At 40.1% G+C, this 23,353-nt stretch overlaps 1 protein-coding gene across 2 annotated transcripts in view; it reads right to left on the bottom strand.

The window, feature by feature from the left end:
- Window positions 1–20,903, bottom strand: part of FNBP4 (formin binding protein 4) — a 35,536-nt gene extending 14,633 nt beyond the window's left edge. Inside the window, exons 1-12 of one of the 2 annotated variants that reach the window (XM_044919248.1) lie at window positions 20,604–20,903; window positions 19,586–19,678; window positions 17,353–17,489; window positions 16,610–16,796; window positions 14,796–14,943; window positions 14,529–14,649; window positions 12,808–13,149; window positions 11,663–11,873; window positions 7,690–7,811; window positions 6,713–6,817; window positions 4,990–5,123; window positions 3,810–3,997 (exon numbers count right to left, since the gene is read on the bottom strand). In XM_044919248.1, coding sequence (XP_044775183.1) covers window positions 3,810–3,997; window positions 4,990–5,123; window positions 6,713–6,817; window positions 7,690–7,811; window positions 11,663–11,873; window positions 12,808–13,149; window positions 14,529–14,649; window positions 14,796–14,943; window positions 16,610–16,796; window positions 17,353–17,489; window positions 19,586–19,678; window positions 20,604–20,832 — 2,017 coding nt within the window. In that variant the 5' untranslated portion in view covers window positions 20,833–20,903. The remainder of the gene's footprint in view (window positions 1–3,809; window positions 3,998–4,989; window positions 5,124–6,712; window positions 6,818–7,689; window positions 7,812–11,662; window positions 11,874–12,807; window positions 13,150–14,528; window positions 14,650–14,795; window positions 14,944–16,609; window positions 16,797–17,352; window positions 17,490–19,585; window positions 19,679–20,603) is intronic. The other variant, XM_021685436.2, reaches the window with a different exon arrangement.
- Window positions 20,904–23,353: the final 2,450 nt, after the last annotated feature.

The raw sequence follows: 23,353 nt of genomic DNA, 5'->3' as shown, positions 1-23,353 counted from the left end.
AGCCTTCCCCATCCCTCTTTATCGTCAATAGGGAAGTTTCACAATATATGGGACTATTAGATATATATCCCAGGAATGCTGAAGGGAATTTTCTCCCTAAAAATCATAGAATTTAGGAGTAGAAGAGACATGAGAAATCATCTAGTTCAACTCTCTCATTTCAAAGGTAATGAAACCCAGGAGGGAAATGACTTGCCCAAGATCATACAGCTCTCAGTGGCCAGGTTTGACTCCTAGTCTAGTGCTATTTTACCAAGAAGACCTGGTGAAATGCCAGGGGTCTAAGAGCTTTAGAAATTACAGGTGAATAAATCTCACTTCTCATGGAGTAGAGATCCAAATGCAATCACCTGTTAAATTTCATGGTCAAAAGTGGTAATCCGGATTAAATAAGGGTGCTATTACAAAAGGCTCTCAACAATGATACAACCCTTTACCTTGGTTGCCTCAAAAGACACCACACTGGTTCTCAACAAGGTAAAACCAAAGCTACCATAAACCATTTGGCTTTTAGGACAGCTTTAGTTTTTATGGAGCAGATATATATTACTATAAAAGACTTTAAGATGATTCACATGGTTACTATAATTATTTTGAGAAGTTGCTTAAAGGAAAAGAGCACTGAAAAAATATTCACCAGAAAACAAGAATGCAGTTTTCCAGCTAAAAGACTTCAACTGCCTCATTTAACTTTTATATTTGGTCATATCTAATATGAATTTACACACTTTTAGACGAATAAAGTCTGGGTATGACCAAGCAGTCTACTTTATCATATAATAATAGAACATCAAGATTACATCAGAACTAAGGTAATAAATACCAAGAATTAATAATTTCTCAAACTTTCTTCTAAACTTTCAACAACATTTGGTAGGTAAATTAGCTGAATTTTACACATTCTCATCTAGAAGCATAATGCAATAACAAATATGTTTATGATGGTAATGTGCTGCTATGCAAAGCAACTCAAGGAAATATAGGTTCAAGGTTAATAAAGTGGTTTACAACTTCCAACAGATAATCAGAATTCTAGCTAAACTGGACTTGATAAATTTAGCAGCAAACAAGGAGCATTTCTGGTTAATATCACAATTGCATACTAAGTTTGCTCAAAACACAAAAGCTGTGTCTTAATACTGATAATTATCTCCTTTAGCTTAAACACAAAGAACTTAAGAAATCTCTGAGTATCCATGGATGTCCTATTACGTGATGCTTCTCTTTGGGTCTAAATATAACCCTGTTGGTGGTATTATTTTGCCACTTAAAGACAACATTTAAGTCTGAAGTCAAGGAGAGATTAAAGGTAAACACAGCTTTTATTACACGCTAATAAATTTGAAAACTACAGGCTTAGAACAGTGTGGGGACACAAATTTTGAGCTCTTCACGAACCTATTTTTTCTATGCATCTTTGTTTTTATTTGAAGGCAGGCTTCCTTTACTGTTTTCCTATATTCCTCCAAAGAGAAAACTTTTTTGAACCAAGAGGCCAATTTAGCAATTTAAAGCAGGAACTTATTATACAAAAAATAGTTTCACAGACTTTTGAAAAGCAGCTAAATTTAACCTAAGTGACAAAGCCTAATAAGACAGACATACTAAATATCTTCAAATATCACTTGTCTTTAGAGACATGATGTTAAATTCAAACAATGAACAAGGATTAAAAATGAACAGAACTTGGAAATTTCCCTGCTCTACACAATGTAGTAATTTTTCTTCTTGAAAAGATGGTATTTACCACTGCTGAGATAACAAACAGAATATATTAAATAAACTTTCTTTATAGGCTTAAAATAGTGATCAGAAATACTCTTAAATCCCAAAGACCTTAGTACAAGATTTGGGTTTTATTTAAATCAAGTTTTAGTGGCTCTCATTAAAGAGGCTTAAAAACATAAGCAGATTTATCAGTGGCTTTTTCCTACAGCATAATTAGTTTTGTTTTAATCAGACAGGAATGTCTCCAAGTCTTCCCTTTACCACATGGTATCCATAAAATAACTTTAACTCTAAGGTGTTCACAGAACACTTAAAAGTTGGTATTTCTAGAATATTCAGCTCTGTAACATACAAGGGACGTTAGACAGTGGTCAGGTCAGGAGTGGAGCCTCCTTCCCAGAACCACCATCAAGCCTCTTCAGTTCACTAACTACTGAAAAGCAAACAAATGATAAAACCAACTTATGAGACATATTTATCATTATTACCAAAAGAATGAGGGGAAAAAAAAAATCAAAAGAAAATCTCTTCCTGAAAATGTTAAGTAAAATACCCTATAACTTGAGAAAATGTATTTCTAAAATATAAAGTAGAATAAAAACATCCTTTTGCTATGTGTAAAATTATCACTGCAGCCAAACGTGGCTTTTTATTCAGTGATCTGATAATTATCCCTAGGCTATTTAAGAAATGAACAGAATCATTTGGTAACATGACCACTTTCATTTGGTACATTATCAAAACTTTTTGATTGGATCAGGGAGCCAAATGAATAAAGTATCATTTTTGATAAGCAGAGGACAAAAAAAAATTCAGCTCTTCACTTCCTACGTTACCAACAAATTCCGCGTCTTTATCTTCAAAGGTTTATTCTTTTAAAAGCAAACCATAGGCTCTTGCTTCATCTATCATTTTAACAAATAGCTACCAGTTTTTTATTTATTTATTTTTTTTATTTATTTTTTTTTTAAAGATTTTATTTATTTATTTGACAGAGAAAGACACAGCGAGAGAGGGAACACAAACGGGGAGTGGGAGAGGGAGAAGCAGACTCCCTGCCGAGCAGGGAGCCCGATGCGGGACTCGATCCCGGGACTCCAGGATCATGACCTGAGCCGAAGGCAGTCGCTTAACCAACTGAGCCACCCAGGCGCCCAGCTACCAGTTTTTTAGATCAAAACGGTTGCTGATCATATAGTCTTGACTATGTTTCACTATTCACTTATTTTTGTTACTTCAAGAATGGTGGATTTAGAGGGGGAAAAATGAATCTTCCATAATGTGGAAATGAAGCAATTTCTCTTTAGAGAAGCTCTCAGATTCTCAAGAGTAACTGAGGAGCTATGAAAGCCTTTTTTTAAATGTATACAACTAAAGACCTCTATGAAAACTTTAAACAGGCTGAGAGCCATCCTGATTGTTTTATACTAGAATATTGTTGGCAATTTCCACCCCATCAATTATTCTGCTTCTCTGAAATAACGATCATAATTTCATACCATTTCTTCCGAACATTTTAATTTGTAGCAACCGTACGTCTTGAAGACGAGTGGAGTGAAAAATGAGGCTGCAATATCAACAAAGTTTTCTGTAGAAAGGCAGAACAAAATCTCCTATTACCACCCCACACAGATATTGACAATTCAGCTACTAGTTCCTTAACTTTAATTTGCATTCTTGTTAGTGGATACACAGCTTCGTCTGTAGCATAAAGAGTGGTTATAGGACAATCCTTTTGTTGTTGTTGCTGAGATCTAATTGGCTTTATTAAATGATGCATGAATCGGGAAGCAACCCATCTAACAAGTAGATGGGAGCTCCTATGCGACACTCTTTTAAAATCAAAGTATACTGGCTCATCATTTCACAAAGTCTGATATTAATAGTATGCTGATTTCCAAGCAGTCACTGCCTTAGTCTTCTTCAGTATTAACTTGCAATTTTATGTCAAGCCACTATTTTTTAACTAGAAATTTATATTATGATTTGAATTATTTTTTTATTTTAGGATATCAATTAATACAAGTCTTTTTTTCTCCAAAATTATTTCTCTCCAATTAGTACAGGGTAAATTGTCCCACCTGTGGAATTCTCAGAGGATTCTGCAGAATTTGAATCAGTCCCAGTTTTGTCTTTCAAGGTCTGTTTAGGAAGAGTCTCGTCTCTACTTTCTTGTGCTTGGCTTTCTTCCTCCTCCTCCTCACCATCTGGAAACTCCCACTGAGACTCGCCCGACTGTTCGTTTACATAGAAATATCGTCTATGATCCCTAAATTACAAGAAAGAAAACACAGGTTTTAAGACCCATTCTCCTACAAAGACACTTCCATTTGGTCCTGTCCCAGGACAGCAGTCTGCTCTCACAGGGACGAACCTCTTCTTAATGGACTGCTATTCACAAAGGCAACAAAGAGCTTTGACAATTGAGGATGAAGAACCAAGGATAATTCAAAGCTATTTGCACTGCCAGCAGCTCTGTGAATACAGCCCTGAGCCCTCTCATTCCAACAGATGACTTAGGAAACACCTCTCACACTTTTCTTTTTTTTTTTTTTTGCCAATGCTTAACAGGGTTTCAAGTTTCATTAACGAAGGGACTCAATCTCCTAGAACACTAATTTCCCTTCCAAAGAAGAGAACAACGAAGTTTGCGAAAGGTGACTCTTCCCCTCTTGGACCGTGGAATTCACATTTCATACTCTTGATATCAAACACAGTGAAAGCTAAAGAGAGGGAGAGGTTCTGGGAGCTGAAAAATAAAAGAGCAAAGATTTCAAATAACGAAAAAAAAAAAATCAAGAAAAGCCAAATATAAAAAGAAATGTTTTCATCTGACCTGCTGGCAGAAGATAGTAATCTTGTTCTTCATTCACATCTTCAGGCACGAAGCTTTCCTTAACTTCACCGAGGTTAATCAGGAGTAGTTGCTTCCAGAGGTCCTGTAAAGCGCACAGAGCTCTCGCATGCGCTTAACCCCCAAGCCCGCCCTACTCCGTGCAACAACACTCTGGAGAGTAAAAACCAGCTTTGTCCATCTTGGGAAAAAATCCGTTACATGGAACACTTTAAACATTGCTTTTTGTTTCTCCGTGTGGCTGGCCCAAACTCTGTTAAGTGCTTGCGGTGCTTTGCCTGCCCAGCACCGCTAACCGCAGCTGCTCTCAGTCTCCAGACAGGCTGTCATGTCGTCAGGTGGTGGTGATCACAAATCATGTCTGAGATGTCAAAGGTGAAAGGTGAAAAGGGGAGAAGAGTGCGTACCTGTCCCAGTGGCAGGACCAGCCTTTAGGAGTGGCGTTTATTTCATACTGTTTTAGTTGTTCTGCTGCATCCTGAAGCTTTCGTTTAAGGTAGTTTCCATTAAGAGCCCCTTCCCTCCAGTCTGCAATCCGAGTCTAGAATCAAGAAATGGAGAAATAAGTTAAAGACTTCTTGTTATGTCAGGAGGCAGAAATAAAAGAAAAATGTCTTCTGGTCCATACTGTATTACTGTATCAATTACTGTATTCTCACAAAAAGAGAGAAGACCCTCCCCCAAAAAAGAAAGAAAAAAGAAATCCCATCTTAATTTCATAAAAATTCTTGTTTGCTCTGCAGAGTTCTGAAAAACTAGACTGGACTCCAGTACTTTCTACACTGCCAACTCTCCAGTATCTGTGAAAATGAGTAGCAGTTTTGTTTTCCCTTTTGGACTATATAATTCCCTAGCAATTTTACCTTTGCTTGGTAGATAGTTCATTCAATTCAGTAATGTTCTTCATCAAAAACAAAGGTTCAGTCCTTAGGGAAGTCAGTTTCCTACAGGAGGTTCCTTAATTGTAACCTGCCATGCTGTAAACTATACAGGTTACAAATAGGACTCAGAACTTTTCTTTTTTTTTTTAAACATTTTATTCATTTACTTGGGGGTGAGGGGAGAGAGCACAAGCAGGGAGAGGTGCAGAGGAAGAAGCAGACTTCCCGCCAAACAGGGAGCCCAATGCAGGACTCGATCCCAGAACCCCGAGATCACAGAGCCAAAGGCAGATGCCCAACCAACTAAGCCACCCAGGTGCCCTCAGAACTTTTCTTCTTAAATAGATTTATAATCCTGTAGCACTTATAAAGTCTTTCAACATTACATGGCCTCATCTGATCACTATCAATAGAATTTTGTTAGAAAACAGGTCTACATTAAAATATATGCCCATTCACAGCCCGTGCGGCATGTGACTCTTGATCGCAGGGCCTTGTGTTCGAGCTCCACGTTGGGCATAGAGCTTACATTTAAAAGAAAAGATTTTTCTTTCTTTCTTCCTCTCTCTCTCTCTTTGAGGGAGAGGAGGAGAGGGAGAACAAGTGGAAGAAGGGAGAGGGACAAGCAGACTTGATGCTGAACGCTGAGCCTGATGTGGGTCTCAATCTCACCACCCTGAGGTTCATGACCTGAGCTGAAATCAAGAGTTGGATGCTTAACTGACTGAGCCACCCAGGTGTCCCCTCCAAATTTTTTTTTTAATAAAATATATGCCCACTGAAGGTGGTATGAACACACACAGAATCTCAGTATTTATCTTCGTAATTGATATATTGTTTTAGCTAATACAGTTTTATTTCCTGGGCTGGTGGTTCAAATATGCACCAATGTTAAAAATTTAAATTTAGGATTAAAACAAGTAAGACAGGGCGCCTGGGTGGCTCAGTCGGCTATGTGTCTGCCTTCGGCTCAGGTCGTGATCCCAGGGTCCCAGAATCGAGTCCCGTATCGGGCTCCCTGCTCAGCAGGGAGTCTGCTTCTCCCTCTGCCCCTCCCCCCTGCTCGTGATCTCTCACTCTCTCTCTCTAATAAATAAAATCTTTAAAAAATAAAACTAATACATGTGAAACTAAAAGGACCAATACTAACATAGCCTCAAAAAATAAATAAATAGAACAAGTAAAACAAATGCCTCACACATACAGCACTTTACTCAAAAACCAACTATACCAAAAATGGCTAAATTACCTCAGTCTGTAGGAGCAGCACATGAAAGTTGGAGATGGACTGTCTATTAATGCCTAGGAATTCAAATTTACTTGTCAGGGTATTTGCCAGTTCTCCAATCTGAAACTGTAATGCAAGAAAGAAAAAAAAGGAAGAAATAAAATTGAATCAGCAATATTTTCTGTATTATGTAAAATCTTTCATTTATTGTTAAATATGCTAAAAAAAAAAATGGGTCTGCCTAGAAACAGCCCATTTGAGAACAGCTGCATCTAAACAGTTATGTGGAGAAGATTCTAAGTAAACTAATTCACGTAACAGGTGATAAATAATGACAAGTCTAGAGAAATTAAATGCATATGTACTCTGAGACAACACAGGATTCAACAGGTATAAATAGATGTTAAATGATACAACTCCCAACAGTGTCCAAACTATCATTTATGCATTACTAATTGCTTTTACTACCTACACACTGAACAAAATTAATTCTCCCAGTCCCTTTCACATGGTTGTAAACTAGTCAGTGACTGAGTCAACTCTTTCAGGTCAAAAAAATGTGCTAAATAGTTTTTCCAACAGACCGTCCTTAAAGAGCCTCATACTTAGGTGGTCCAATTCTTAAAATATTAGGCTTGAAATAAAACTGGAACCAAATTTACTTTTGTGTAAGGACAAGTAGTTCACACAGGAATTAAATTTGTGACTTTTAGGCTCTTCAGTACTTCCAAACTAGAGAAGCCTACATTTGATAAGCTGTTACTGCTTTCCAATGAGGGCTTAACTTTTAAGAAAGCAATTAAAGCATTTAGAATTCTAGGTAATTTCTCTGAAACGAGTCTCTTATAATTCAATGTTTCGGGCTGAAATATGGTCTTTTCACCTAACTATACATAAATGATTTCTATATGGAGATAAATAAAGATCACTGTACTTGCTAATAAAAAATGTACTTTAATGGTTGCCCCCTTTAAAGCTGTATTAAAAAATATACATACTTTCAAATCCTGTTCTTCTTCTTTAGGTGCTGTTTGTACTTTTATCTTCTCTGGAGATTCTTCTACTTCCATCTCTTTGTCTGAATTCTCATCTATTTTTTCTGAAGTGTCAGCACCAATTACTACAAAAGAAACCACGTGAAACTAAAGGACCAATACTAACATAGCATCCCCATATATATTTTCTTACCCTTATAGCAGAGATATCTGAAAAAAGTTATTTCTTTTCCCTTTGCCTGTTTTCCTTATTAAAGAAGCCATAAAGACTTACCTACCTACTGTTTTTATAAAGCCAAAAAACTTTATCCTTTATAATCACCTTTCTTAAAATGTCTATAAATAACCATTTGTTTTACATTACCCTGTAGTCTCTGCTTTCCCTTTCTCCTTCACCTGTTTATTTTTTCTAATCTTCTATTCCAGAATACCACTGCTTTAATTACTTTTAAAGGCTACATATCAGGGGGCACCAATGGTTCAAATGGTTAAGAGTTTGCCTTCTGCTCAGGTCCTGATCCCAGAGTCCTGGGATCGAGTCCCGCATCTGGCTCCTGGCTCGGCGGGGAGCCTGCTTCTTCCTCTCCCTGTCTCTCTCCCTGCTCATGCTCTCTCTGAAGCTCTGTGTCTCAAATGAATAAATAAAATCTTAAAAAATAAAAAATAAAGGCTACATATCGGGCGCCTGGGTGGCTCAGTTGGTTGACCGACTACCTTCGGCTCAGGTCATGATCCTGGAGTCCCAGGATCGAGTCCCACATCGGGCTCCCTGTTCAGCGGAGAGTCTGCTTCTCCCTCTCACCCTCCCCGCCCCCATGCTCTCTCTCTCTCTCTTTCTCAAATAAATAAAATCTTAAAAAAAAAAAAAAACTACATATCAAAACTAGGATATATAAGGGTTCTTTATGAACTGGGTTTTGAAAAAAACGGCTTTCAAAATCAGAGGAACATTAATTTTAAACTAACTGATAACTTTATTTCTAAACTGGTTAAGACCTGCAGACAATCTTTAGTGGACCCACCTACTCTTCTGGTTGGTGATGTCTGTTAGTGGGAATCTTCAAAAGAGAAGAGCCTACCATCAACTTAAATGGAGTACAGATATGAACTCTATTATATCTGCTTACCACCTGCTTACCAAACCAATCCACATATACAATGTAAATCATTCTGTTATGAGGTTATCAGTCATTTTTTAACAAAAATAACCAAATTTTAGTTTTTTCTTGACTCTTGTTAATCCTTGATCTGAAGAAGTAATGTGACTTTTTAATATCACTTTCAATAGATTTTATTAGCCTAAAAGTTTACCTTAAGTACTTAACCTCAATATATAATGGCCTTGCTCTTTATCATTAATATTCCTTCTGCATTTTCAAATTGAAACCAACTTCTCTCTCACTTATTAGTTTATAATTAATCGGTATATTAGGATATAGTTAGATAAAAGACATCTGACATTTGGTGCTAGGTACAAGAATTTAACAATTTATAGCACCACTAGAGCTCTAAGACTAGAATATATATATATTTTAAAGATTTTATTTGAGAAAGAGAGAGCATGAGCAGGTGGAGGGGCAGAGGTAGAGGGAGAAGCAGACTCCCCACTGAGCAGGGAGCCCGATGCGGGGCTTGATCCCAGGGCCCCGAAATCACGACCTGATCCGAAGTCAGATGACCAACCAACAACCACCCAGACACCCCTAAGACTAGATGTTTAGTGTTCAATTGCAAGAATACATTAGAATTGGGGCACCTGGGTGGCTCAGTTGGTTAGGCATCTGTCTTTGGCTAGGGGGTTAAACACCATTGGGGTAGAGATTATTATGTCTGGTGTAGATGTGAAAGCAGAGGCACTGTGATTTCAGAAGTGCCAGTGATAGTCCTCCAAAATGCTGGGTTGTAGTTACTTGAGTGCTTACTTCATTCTTTATATTTGTTATGTTACTTAACAATAAAAACAATAAACATCCCGGTATATACATATCTTTATGTAGATTTTAATGTCGTTATAATATAGATTCTTAGAGATATATTGCTAGATCAAGAGGTATGTACATTTTATTTTTTTTACTATTATTTTTTTAATTTATTTTGGGGGGTATGTATTTTAATTTGATAGATCCTAATTGCCCTCTAAAATATTCTAGTCTTGGGGCGCTTGGGTGGCTCAGGTCAGGATCCCAGAGTCCTGGGATGGAGCCCCACATCAGGCTCCCTGCTCGATGGGAGGCCTGCTTCTCCCTCTCCCACTCCCCCTGCTTGTGTTCCCTCTCTCGCTGTGTCTCTCTCTGTCAAATAAATAAATAATAAAAATCTTTAAAAAAAAAAGAGAGAAAATAGACTTCAGGGGTAGGGAATGAGAATAGGGAAAAGACGAAGGGGGACTTTTAAGATTTCTACTTCATATTCTTCTATATTGTTGATTGAAAAGAAAAAAATTCAGGGCGCCTGAGTGGCTCAGATGGTTAAGCGTCTGCCTCCGGCTCAGGTCATGATCCCAGGGTCCTGGGATCGAACCCCACATCGGGCTCCTGGCTCAGCAGGGAGTCTGCTTCTCCCTCTTCCTCTGCTTCTCCCACTGCTCATGCTCTCTCTCTATATATATCTCTGTGTCTCAAATGAATAAATAAAATCTTAAAAAAAAAAAAAAAAGAAAAAATTCAAACAAGGATGTTATATTTACTTATTTCTGTGTTTTTTATTTGTTGTTTTTTAACCATAGCTATAAAGGTATCTTCTGTTAGGTATGCACAACTAAGATTTGGTGCTCAAATCTTATTGCTAATTTTCCACTGCAGAATTAGGGACAAATGGAGATTAAGGTATTAGTTCTTTTTTTTAAAAAAGATTTCATTTATGGGCGCCTGGGTGGCTCAGTCGGTTAAGCGACTGCCTTCGGCTCAGGTCATGATCCTGGAGTCCCGGGATCGAGTCCCGCATCGGGCTCCCTGCTCAGCAGGGAGTCTGCTTCTCCCTCTGACCCTCCTCCCTCTCATGCTGTCTCTCATTCTCTCTCTCGCAAATAAATAAAATCTAAAAAAAAAAAAAAACAGATTTCATTTATTTGGGGCGCCTGGGTGGCTCAGTCGTTGAGCGTCTGCCTTCGGCTCGGGTCATGATCCCAGGGTCCTGGGATCGAGCCCCGCATCGGGCTCCCTGCTCTGCGGGAAGCCTGCTTCTCCCTCTCCCACTCCCCCTGCTTGTGTTCCCTCTCTCGCTGTGTCTCTCTATCAAATAAATAAATAAAATCTTAAAAAAAAAAAAAAAAAGATTTCATTTATTTGAGAGAGAAAGTACAACCCGGGGAGAGGCAGAAGCAGACTCCCTGCTGAGCAAGGAGCCCCATTTGGGGCTTGATCCCAGCACCCTGGGATCATGATCTCAGCAGAAGGCAGATGCTACCCAACTGAGCCACCCAGGCATCCCAAGATACTAGTTCTGGTAATAGACTGGAAAGATGCAGCAGGGTCTCTTCTACATTACCCTGAACAGAGATAAGTTGGGTCCTTATGAAAGGACCTATCCATCTGAACAATTAACCAGAGGCTGGGCAACTTGTACACAAAGAGAGAGCAGAGATGAGGCTGGGCTTGCCAGAGGTGGTCCTTGCCTGCCTTGCTTACCAACTGTAAACAATGAGCTCAGGAGAGCCCGTGGGCTTAATACAGATCAAGACTACTGTAGCAGGATTTTTTAAAAAAGAGGAGTCAATCTTGCTTTTCTGTTTTTGAGGGAGAGGTAGTCCCCAATCAGTAGTGAATCTACAACCCAACTGATGGCAAATCCTAACTCTTACTCCTCCACTAGAGGTGAAGTAGGAAAAGGAGAGAAGTGAAAGGAAGCTTCCTTTCCAGCACTTCCATAAAAGATAAGTGTTATCTCCTCCTTTTTGCTGAAGAGGGAACCAAAAAAGGGAAAGGATTTCTACTCTATATCTTTCAACCCTGAAAGTTTAAAGTAAAACACGAATTACCAGTTTCTCCATTTTCTGGAGTCTCCCGTCCAGTTTTGCTAGAACTCCGACTGGTAGATTCTGGACTTGTAGCTCGAACGAACATCTTCCATTTCCCCCTTTTAGACATAAGTCTACGCATTCCATCCTGAGACGCTGGCTGGCTGATGTCAGAACATGGACTAGACCCTGACACACTACCATCTCCTTCCTCCAAGGCTCGTAACTCTGCCTAGGATGAACACGACAAAAAAGTTAGAGTGTCAGTAGCTGTTTATCAACATTTAAGCATTTGTGAATACCAAGAGTGATAACCACATATTATGAGAATTAAAAACCTTTCAGGACAGGAAGTTTTTCTTAATACATTTCCCCATCAGAGCCAAGCATTTTGCTTGTATTTTTTTATCAGTATCCAGTAAATGCTTATTCATGATTGTAGTTAACAAACAGTGATTTGAAGGGGATGGGTCTTAGAGATCCACTAAGAGACAAATTTTCCAATATATGAACACTGTAGATAAAGCCTAAATTAGCTTGTCCCTCTCCATAGCTTCAAATTTTGCAAAATGGGAAAAGCTTCAAGAAGATACTGCTGTTATTTATAACACCCATTAAGATTTTGTTTCATATTCAAAGTAGCAGTAGATGAAACTGTTCCAAGAAAAATCAGGGCAGAAAATAGGTAAAAATCAATTTCTCGATCAGGAAAGTTTCCTGTGGACCATCTTTTTTGAAAGGAAAGCACATGACATTATTAGTTCCTCTTAATCTTACAAGGCCCATTTAACTATGTGATCAATCCCACAGGTGCTCGGTGGAAGTCAACCCGTACTTTAACTGTTGGGTTAAAAACCAAGTTATCACCAAGAATTTACAATGCTCATTTGTTAAGAAGCTAAATAAAAGTTATTCACTGTATTCAGCTATCTTTAAATCAGAGCAGTATCAGTCCTTATTAGTTGTCAACTATCAAAAGCACCATCAGGAACCAAAAGAACTATAACTCCACAGTTCAAGTGTTTACTGCATAAGCTTAAACATACCTAGACAAAAAATTAAGAAAAACAAAATCCCATTAATGGCAGTTAACTGAGCACAATGATCCCAGAGTCTCATAGTATGCAAGGGAGGAAAAGCATATAACAAAAGCTTCAAAACCTTACTTTTTTTCTTTCCAAAACAAGCTCCAGCTCAAGGGTATCTTGTTCCTCTTCTTCTTCACTTTCTCCAGATTGAACAACACTGCAAAGATCCTCCTGAGAAGGGTCTTCCATGTTGTCCAATGTAATTTCCTGTGGTTTTACTATAGTTGCTGCTTCTTCTGCTGTTGTACTTGTTTCTTTCACTTCTGAAACTGGCTCTGCTTCTTTACAAATTACTTTTCTTCTCCATCTCTCTTCTTCCTCTTTTATTCCCTCAGGCAACAAAGGAGCAAGCAGTGATGCTGCCACCCCTTTCTTCTCCTCCTCACTATTTGAGAGAGCCTGAATTCCTTCATTTACTTCCTATAAAGAATAAATTAGTCTCATTTATCTAAAAAAAAAAAAGAAAAAAAACCAAACCCTCACCTGAATATATATTCAATTTGTTCATGCCAAAAAGGACTATATTTTTCAATCACTGGATAATCTTTTTTTAAAAGATTTTATTTATTTATTTGAGAGAGAGAGTGAGACAGAGCATGAGCAGGGGGGAAGGGTAGATGGAGAGGGAGAAGCGGACTCCCTGCTGAGCAGGGAGCCCGATGCGGGACTCAATCCCAGAACCCTGGGATCGTGACCTGAGCCAAAGGCAGATGCTTAACCAAATGAGCCACCCAGGCACCCCCAATCACTGGATATTCTCAAAAACCACTGACTACCAACAGATTAGTACATATGGTTGTACCATTTTTCTTACATGAACATAATGCAAACATTGTTACTTTAGGAAAGCAGCGTTTGAACTAGAATCTAGTTCTGGGTGGAATTCATACATATCCTCCCCCCTATTCTCCAAGTCTAAAGGCACGTTAGCAGAAGCAGAATTTGAAAATTAAGTAAGATCGGAGTTTTGTCAACTCAACATATGACTGAATAAATCTCCACTCTTCTGCAGTATGCTAGAAAAGTGATTTAGAGGAAAGTGAAATAATTCTAAAATGAAATGTGTGATTAAACTTAAAGTGCTTCTTTACAAATTACTTTTGTAAAGTTATTGGGGTAAGAGCTGCTCTACTTCCCTCCTAGAGTTATAAAGACCAAATGATTCTGTAAGTGTATGTGTGCGTGTATTTTTAAGTAGGCTCCACACCCAACGTGGAGCTTGAACCCACAACCCTGGGATCAGGAGTTGCATGCTCCACCTACTGACTTCAGTCAGTCAAGCGCCTCCTGAAAGTACGTTTTACTATACTCCCCATTTAAACCCATCACTTAAAACTCAGGATAAATTAAAATTCAACACACACATTATAGAATACAACTTACTTTGTCTTACTGATAAGACTATAGAAATGCTCATTTTACTAATAATAGTTTTTAATTTTTAAGGTAGTTTATCTTTTTCCCAAAAAAAAAAAAAAAAAAAAAAAACTTATGTGGGGGTCCCAAAATAGAGCTATTCTGAAGTGGAGAAGATCTGAAGCCCTGCCTGCTGCTCCCACATCCTTCACAATGACCCTCTGTGGCATTCGAAAGTTCCAAAAGAACCAGTGAACTGGATAACTATTATAAATGCTACGTATTAAACATAAACATTAAATTAAATAAAGCTTTCAGAATCAGTTTATCCTATTTCACATCTGGTTTTAAGACAGCAACAGAAGGCATCTACATCTGTGCCAGAGTAACAGTCAAGTTCTTTAGATCTGAAATAAGCAAATGAGAGAAGTTGTAAAACTGACCTTTTTAACTTCTCGCTTGGCTATGACTGGTCCACTTTTACTACTGGAAACGGAAATGTTTTTCTCCTTAGTATACACGTCTGTATTAACCACAAAATTACCTTCAGCACCTGTTACAGAACTAAAAACAAGACAAAACAAAATCTATATATACATACACACACACACATATATACTTAGCAAGAGAAACAGAAGGCAAATATTAAAAACAAAAGATAAGACTCTAACTTCCTTCTTAGGTAATTTCTTTTTCAAGTCTATTCTTACCTGGGCTGATAGTGTTGCAATCCCTGTACCTGGGTGGCAAGATACTGGGGTAACTCCCAAGTCACTTCATTTGTTTGTGTGTTCCAATAATAATAGCATCCTGTGTTCTCATCCCAGACTTCTTGCCAATCTCCCATCTCAATTCCAACTAGAAGAAAATATAACAAATTTTAAAACACAAAATTCTCATCAACAAAACTAAAAACAACCTACTGAATGGGGGGAGATGTTTGCAAATGACGTATTTGATAAAGGGTTAGTACCCAAAATATATAAAAAAAAAAACTTCTACAACTCAACACCCAAAAACCAAATAATCCAATTATAAATGGGCAGAAGACATGAGCAGACATTTCTCCAAAGATGACATACAGATGGCCGACACATAAAAAGATGCTCAACATCACTCATCGTCAGGGAAATGCAAATCAAAACTACAACAAGATATTACCCCACACATGTCAGAATGGCTAAAATAAAAAACACAAGAAACAGGTGCTGGTGAGGATGTGGAGAAAAAAGAATCCTCTTACACTGCTGGTAGGAATGCAAACTGGTGTAGCCACTGTGGAAAACAGTATGGAGGTTCCTCCAAAAATTAAAAATAGAACTACGCTATGATTTAGTAATCCCACTACTGGGTATTTATCCAAAGCATACAAAAACACTAATTTGAAAGGATAATATGCACCCCTATGTTTACAGCAGCATTATTTATAATAGCCAAATTATGGAAACAGCCCAAGTATCCATCAACAGATAAAGAAGATGGTATATATACACTATGGAATATTACTCAGCCATAAAAAAAGAAGGAAATCTTGCCATTTCCAACAACAGACAGAGCTAGAGAGTATAACGCTGAGCAAGTAAGTCAGAGAAAGACAAACACCGTATGATTTTACTCATGTGGAATGTAAGAAACAAAACAAATGAGCAAAGGGAAAAAAAAGAGAGAGAGACAAACAAACCAAGAAACAGACTCTTAACTATAGAGAACAAACTGATGGTTACCAGAGGGGAGGTGGGGGTAGGGATAGGTGAAATAGGTAATGGGGATTAAGGAATGCACTTATCATGATGGGCACAGAGTGATGGATAGAATTGTTAAATCACTATATTGTACACCTGAAACTAATATAACACTGTATGTTAGCTATACTAGAATTAAAAACTTAAAAAAAAGAAAAAAAGCAGCACTAATTTCTCCACAATTCTGACCTCATATCCCAAGTCAGCTCTAAAGCCATTAACAATCTAACAAGGTTCCTCAACCTTAGCACTATTAACATTTGGTCTAGATAATTCTTTGATATAGTGGGGGCAGTCCTATGTAGTGTTCAGCATCCCAGATTTTACCCACTAGATGCATTAACAATTTCCCACCCCCTGTTTTGACAACCAAAAACATCTTCAGACACTGTCAAATGTCTCCTGGGGGTCCAACTCCTCCTCCTCAAATCCTCTTTGCACCATGGCTTAAAAAAAGTAGTTTGACAGTCCAAAAACGTATCTTGGAGCCCAAAAGAATTTTTAAAATAATGGCTTTTATTATTCACTTGGCATAAACTGCAACCCGTTAAAAGGGCAATTTTATTTTTTGCAATTATTTTTCAAAAGATACAATTATTATCCTAGTAATTCTCAGAGAAAACAGTCCTCCTTATCATCTTCTAAACAGTGTACTTAAAAGGTCAGAATCCTAAAGTCTGGGGCTAAAGGATAGGGGTTTTCATCTCTGGGAATGTCAATGCCTAGAACACCTTTAAAGATTGCACTTTAGATTTCTTTAAAAATCAAAGGATCAGACTTACCTCCTGCGAGTGAACACTGAGTATCATACTGCCACCCTGTAGTCTGAGTTGAGTCTGTTCCATTTGAAGTAGCAGAAGAAAGGGCAGATGTTGCTGATTCCTTTGGCTCTGGTCGAGGTGGAGTTGGAGGTGGAGCAGAAGCTCCTACAGGAGCTGCAGGCTGAGGAGCTGTTATAGCATCAATCTCCTTTAGAATGAAAACATTAACAAATTCTTTAATAATCTCAAAACCAGAAAACTGAAGAAATGACAATCACCATAAAAAAAATTCTAGGAGCACTGGGGTGGCTGAGTTGTTAAGTGTTTGCATTTGGCTCAGGTCACAATCCCAGGGTCCTGGGATTGAGCCCCACATTGAGCCACACATCAGGCTCCCTGCTCAGTGGGGATCCTGCTTGTCCCTCTGCCTGCCCTTCCCCCTGCTTGTGCGCACGTGCTCTGTCAAATAAAATCTTAAAAAAACAAAAAAACTCTACAATCAGTTCTCAGCTTCTCCAATCAAAACTCTCACCTTCCAATTACATAGAAGTTCCCCAAGCCCTTTAATTCTCCATTTTTCTCCTCCTTACAACCTTTACAAAAAGAGAAGAGAGCGGTGGGGAGGGACTAAAGAAGAGAGATGGAAGGGGCAAAGAAGGGAGATGGGGAAACACTGAGACTGACAAAAAAGTAGGCTAACCACTTGAGATCCAGGTCCCAAAGTGGCTTCAATAACTAAAAACCCAAACAAAAGCACCACTAACCGCTAGGAAGTTGGCCAATGTACTATCAATATCAGCTGACTGGTTTCCATTTGCCTCTTTAGACTGTGCTGGTTTTTCTGAAACATCACTCTCATCATCATCACTGTCAGCATATGCACCAAGCAAGCACAGACCTCCTAAAAACAAAATGGTAAACAATGTTAATAATAACAATGCCAGTATGCCCCAGGAAGTACTCAAGAAAAAATATGACATGGTTCTTCAGAGTTTACATTTACTTTACATACAGATTGGAACATAACCTCAAAATAAATCATCACTGAACTACCACAGAGAAGTATAAATTACATTATGCACTTAGAGCTAATAAAATCATTCATATAGTTGTTTGAGAGCCTTTTCAAAATACACAATCATTCAACCTCACACTCTGTCAAAATAGCACATGGTAAATCTTGATGTTAGAATTTGTTGCTTTGTGTCCATCTCAAACAAGCCAGCCAATTAGGATTTAGTAGATGAAACAAAGAAATTTTTAAAATTAAAAATCTTTTTGGGGTGCCTAGGTGGCTCAGTCGTTAAGCGTCTGCCTTCGGCTCAGGTCATGATCCCAGGGTCCTGGGATAGAGCCCCACATTGGGCTCCCTGCTCCACGGGAAGCCTGCTTCTCCCTCTCCCACTCCCCCTGCTTGTTTTCCCTCTTTCACGGAGTCTCTCTCTGTCAAATAAATAAAATAAATCTTAAAAAAAGAAAATGATCTGGTTACATATACCAAGACCCACAAAACTCTTCAAGTTTCTGTCAGCTAGATAATCCCATCTTTGAGAATATACCCCTCAAAATAATTCAAAAATTTTTTTCACACAGGGCGCCTGGGTGGCTCCGTCGTTAAGCGTCTGCCTTCAGCTCAGGTCATGATCCCAGGGTCCTGGGATCGAGCCCCGCATCAGGTTCCCTGCTCCACAGGAAGCCTGCTTCTCCCTCTCCCACTCCCCACTGCTTGTGTTCCCTCTCTCGCTGTCTCTCTCTGTCAAATAAATAAATAAAATAAAATAAAGTATCATAGTAGTCTATTGATCTAATTTCAGAGGCTACTCTGAATTTTTCCTTAGAGAATTTCACATGCCTATTACCATAATATTCTTCTGCATAAAAGTATTAGATATGCGGGGCGCCTGGGTGGCTCAGTCGTTAAGCGTCTGCCTTCGGCTCAGGTCACGATCCCAGGGTCCTGGGATGGAGCCCCGCATCGTGCTCCCTGCTCAGCGGAGAGCCTGCTTCTCCCTCTCCCACTCCCCCTGCTTGTGTTCCCTCTCTCGCTGTGTCTTTCTCTGTCAAAATAAATAAATAAAATCTTAAAAAAAAAAAAAAAGGTATTAGATATGCTTGCTCTACTATATTATAAAAACATATTTTAACAATTTTTTTTTTTTTAAGATTTTATTTATTCATCTGACAGAGAGAGAGAGAGATAGCGAGAGCAGGAACACAAGCAGGGGGGAGTGGCAGAGGGAGAAGCAGGCTTCCCACAGAGCAGGGAGCCCGACGCGGGGCTGGATCCCAGGACCCTGGGATCATGACCCGAGCAGAAGGCAGAAGCTTAACGACTGAGCCACCCAGGCGCCCCATTAACAACTTTTTTTTGAAGTGGCAAATGGGAGGAGAGAAGAACAAGCATCTATTATTTCAGGGGTATTCATACAGTATAGAGAGAATTCCAAACTGAAAAGAATAAAATTATTATCAGTTATATTTAGTACAAAACATATTTTGATCTTTCAAGATTATATAAAGAATAAAAAAAACTAACATTCTTGGCACTTCCTGCATATCCAAATATTCCCTAATGCTTAAAAAATATTTAATAAGAGCAATTTTCAGCTCCACAAATATTTGCTAGGTACCAATCAAAGCACTGTGCTGGAAAAGAAATGCACAGAATGAAAGACATCCTTGATGTCTCTAAAAAACACCAAGCTAGTGGAGGAGCCAGAAAACTACAAAACAGCATTAAAAGCAAAGTGGTACAAAGTATCTTGGGTACAGAGAAAAACCAACAACAGATTTTACTTTGGTTAAAGTGTATATACCAGCAAGCCCTCAGATACGAAAATTTTACTTTATTTTTATTTTCAAAAATTTTAAATTTCCATTTTATGGGAGAAATATAAGTTAGCAACATTGAAGCATTCAACAAAATATTTTATATACAAACCCAATTTGATCCTAATGAAAGAAAGACCTTGTAGAAACCATGAAAAAAAATTGTACCTGTTGCTTTTACGGCTGTAGGTCTGGTGGTCATGACTGGTTTGGGAGGATTCTGAACAACTCTGGGAACCTCCACCACCACTTCCTGTTCATCTGGATTTAAAAAAGGAACAAAAGAAAACTAGTGTGCCGGTGGACCAGAGAAAACACTACAGGTGACAAAACAATCTTCGATTTCACCTTCCAAGTCTAAATTTCACCAATTTGAAAACACGGTGTGTAAATCCATCACTGACACAAATTGGGAGAGGATAAACAAGCACGTGACTAGTGACTTTAACATTAAGACTCTGATTATGGTACGTAAAAGTACATCTGAAATAATTCAAAAATTTAAAAATACACACACACACAAATAAATCTCCGGGCTCCTATTGGGCCTTTACAACACAGCTACAGCATTTTTCTCCCCCCGCATTAACTACCCAACGTGATTTTTTAGCGCCTGAAACGGTCGCGGCTTCTCGGGCATCTGGCCCCCGTAGCAACGCTGAACAGTTCCTCTTATTCCAAGTACCATTCTGGGGACAAACAAGTACTTGGGAACCCACCAATTTGGGGTTACGTTCGCTTTGGCTGGCATAATAAAATGGGGTTGCTCACTTCTAAAGGGTCCCTCTCGGTTTCAACAAAAACGAAAGGAAAAGCACATGACGTGTATTAAAGGCCAGGTTCCCGGTCACGAGGCCTCGGACGAGAAGCTTGTACTTTCACAAATATCCCGTTAAGTTATGCAAAGCTGAGGTGCACGTCGAGGAGACTCGGGATGCCAGGCCAAGCCCTGCACCAGAGATGGCGCCTCTAGGTCAGTGGGGCGGGCGCGCACGGTGCCGCCGGCCCCTTCCGCCGCCCTGGGGCCCACAGCGGTACTCCCTTCGGGCCCCACGCAGCAGGCCTCGGATGCGGAGGAAGCCCGCCCGCCCCGCTTTCTCTTCCCCCCACGGCCCTGGCCGTAGGCCGCAAGCCCCGAGCTCGAGTTTCGGACGCCCCCACCTAAGTATCGGGGCCCCTCGCACACCTTTACCTTCTGAAGGCGAGTCGTCCGGGCCCGCGGCGGCAGTAGTCACCGTGGTCGTCGTCGTCGATGGCGCCGCCGGAGCTGGCTGGCTGGGCGCCGCCACCGTCGAGTCCGGTTCTGTGTCGGGTTCCGGCTCCGGATCCCTGCCCGGTGTGTTGCTTCGGGGCCCCGGCGGAGAGAGCTGCAGGATGGGCCTGCGGCCGGGTACCGCCCGGGACTTCTTCCCCATCGCGAGCCCGAGCGCGAGCCGCGAGCGTCGACCAGCCGAGAGGGGCGGGCGCTCCGCGCGGCGCTGCGTAATCAATATTCATGCACCGCGACACCGCCTCCTGAGAGAATCTGCCTTTAACCGGCGGAGCGCGCGCCCGCGCAAGCGCCTTGGGTCCCCTACGCTATTCTGGTACTCCCCCCGAGGGAGGCAGGGCGGGCTTTACCCATGGTGGTAGGCGATTGGCTGTTTTGATCCATTGAAGGAGCCAGTAGCCAATGGAAAAGGAAAAAGAGTGAGAGTCAGGCCAATAGCGCGGAAGGGCCTGAGTTAGAATGACTTTACATTACGTCGGACTCCACCCATGCGTCTTTTGCGGAGTCTTTTCTTTATCCCCTTGTCCTCCATCTTGCCCCTATTCTCATCTGGTTGTTCGTTGTTGTTTTTCTTTCTTTCTTTCATTTTCTTTGTTTTTGTTTTGGCCTTTGGGAAGCTGTGCTGCTTTTTAGGCCTTTCCCAGAGTTTTGTCCCGATTATTGTGGCTTGCTTTGGGTATGACGTTGAACGCTAAATAAAATAGTGGGTCTTTTATGTTTTTGTAAATTTTTTTTAGAGCACAAATTTTAGGTCTCCTATTGGGTTGCTTATCAGCTGCAAAAAATCACTAGACGTTGTACTGCATACGAGGAAAAATCCTAAATTGTTGCGATGGGATACAGGAGCTTACCCAATCTAGCCCATTGATATTCTCAACCTGCTTTATAAAGATTTATCTTCCTTTAGCACTGTCCCCTCCCGGTCCCCTTCTTCCCTCCTCTGGAGCCAACCAGTTGAACACTAGCTGGAATACAGTATCACATGGCAAAACTCTCCATTCCTCAAGACCCGGCGCAGGCATTCTCTCTCAACCTTGTATCTCAGTGCTGAGCCCCTTCCCAGTGCTTGACATCTTACCCTTATATCCATTATATCTGTTTCCCTCTTCTCAACTGATCTAAAGAAATTGAGTGGTATTTATTTTTATATCCCCAGCAGCTCAGTTCTTACTAGAACATACTAATAAAACCTAACATTTATTGAACCCTTACTATGTGTGAGGCACTGTCTAAGCGCTTTACAGTTGTAGGGGTGCCTGGGTGGCTCAGTCCCCATTAAGGGTCTGTGTTCGGCTGAGGTTATGATCCCAGAGTCCTGGGATCCAGCCCCACATTAGGATCCCTGCTTAGCAGGGAGTCAGCTTCTCCCTCTCCGTCTGCCCCTCCTCCTGTTCCTGATGTAGGAAAGAGGTTATTAGGGTTCGAAGCCGTGGCCAAGAAAGAATTCTTGAGATGTCTTTGGTGCAAAAAGGTGATTTTATTCAAGAACGGGGATAGGACCCGTGGACAGAAAGAGCAGCAATAGGGTCATGAGGAGTGGCCCATTATATACTTTCAAGTTGGGAGGGGGTTAGGGATAGTGTAAGTCTCTAAGGAATTTTGGAAGCAATGTTTCCAGGACCTTGAGAGGTCTAGCTATTATTGGGAAAAGGTCATTTATTACCGTCTAATAAAACCTTAGTCATGAGACCCCTCAGATGTATATCGGTGGGCCATATGCTTGGGGGATGATTGCCAACACGTATCTTGGAGGGTTTAGAGATAAAGGAAGTTTCCAAAGGAATTCTTACACATTAAAGTAGACTTACAGGATCCTGGGGGGATGGGGGCTGGTGGGGGGGCGGTCAGGCTAGGATTGCCTTTTGCCCTTAGAAAAATATTAACACTGAGGCAGTTGAGTCCCTAGGGGAATGGCACTCTGCCTGTTTCAAGGACTTGTCAATGGGCTGTAGGTAGTAAGAAAATTTAATAATTTTTCTTCTGCCTTTGTTTCCCACATCATTCCTGCTCTCTCTCTCTCTCAAAATAAATAAAATCTTAAAAAACAAAAAACAATCAAGTATAAGTGTATTTTATTCTCACCACAACCTTGTATATCATTATCCATAATGTATAAATGATCCCTCAGGTTGTTTTTTAAGATTTTATTTTATTTTTTTAAAAGATTTTATTTATTTGTTTGAGAGAGACAGAGATACTGAGAAAAGAGCACAGTAGGGAGGAGAGGGAGAAAGACTCCCTGATGAGCAGGGAGCCAGATGCAGGGATTCAAGGACCCCGGGATCATGACAGGAGCCACCCAGGCACCCCATTAGGATTTTATTTTTAAGTGATCTCTACACCCAAGTGGGGCTTGAATTTACAACCCTGAGATCAAGAGAACTTACAACCCAGAGATCACAAGTCATATCCTCTATGGACTGAGCTACCAGGTGCCCCCAAATTGTTGTTGTTGTTTTAAGATTTATTTATTTGGGGCGCCTGGGTGGCTCAGTCGGTTAAGTGTCTGCCTTAGGCTCTGGTCCTGATTCCAGAGTCCTGGGATCTAGTCCTGCAGCAGGCTCCCTGCTCAGCGGGGAGCCTGCTTCTCCTCCCTCTGCCATTCCCCCATCACTTGTGCTCTCTGGCTCTATCTCTCTGTCAAATAAATGAATGAAATCTTAAAA

The sequence above is a fragment of the Neomonachus schauinslandi genome, chromosome 11, assembly GCF_002201575.2.
Source record: "Neomonachus schauinslandi chromosome 11, ASM220157v2, whole genome shotgun sequence".
Taxonomy (NCBI): Eukaryota; Metazoa; Chordata; class Mammalia; order Carnivora; family Phocidae; genus Neomonachus; species Neomonachus schauinslandi.
The sequence above is the reverse complement of the archived record's forward strand: the minus strand, read 5'-3'. Positions and strand labels throughout refer to the sequence as shown.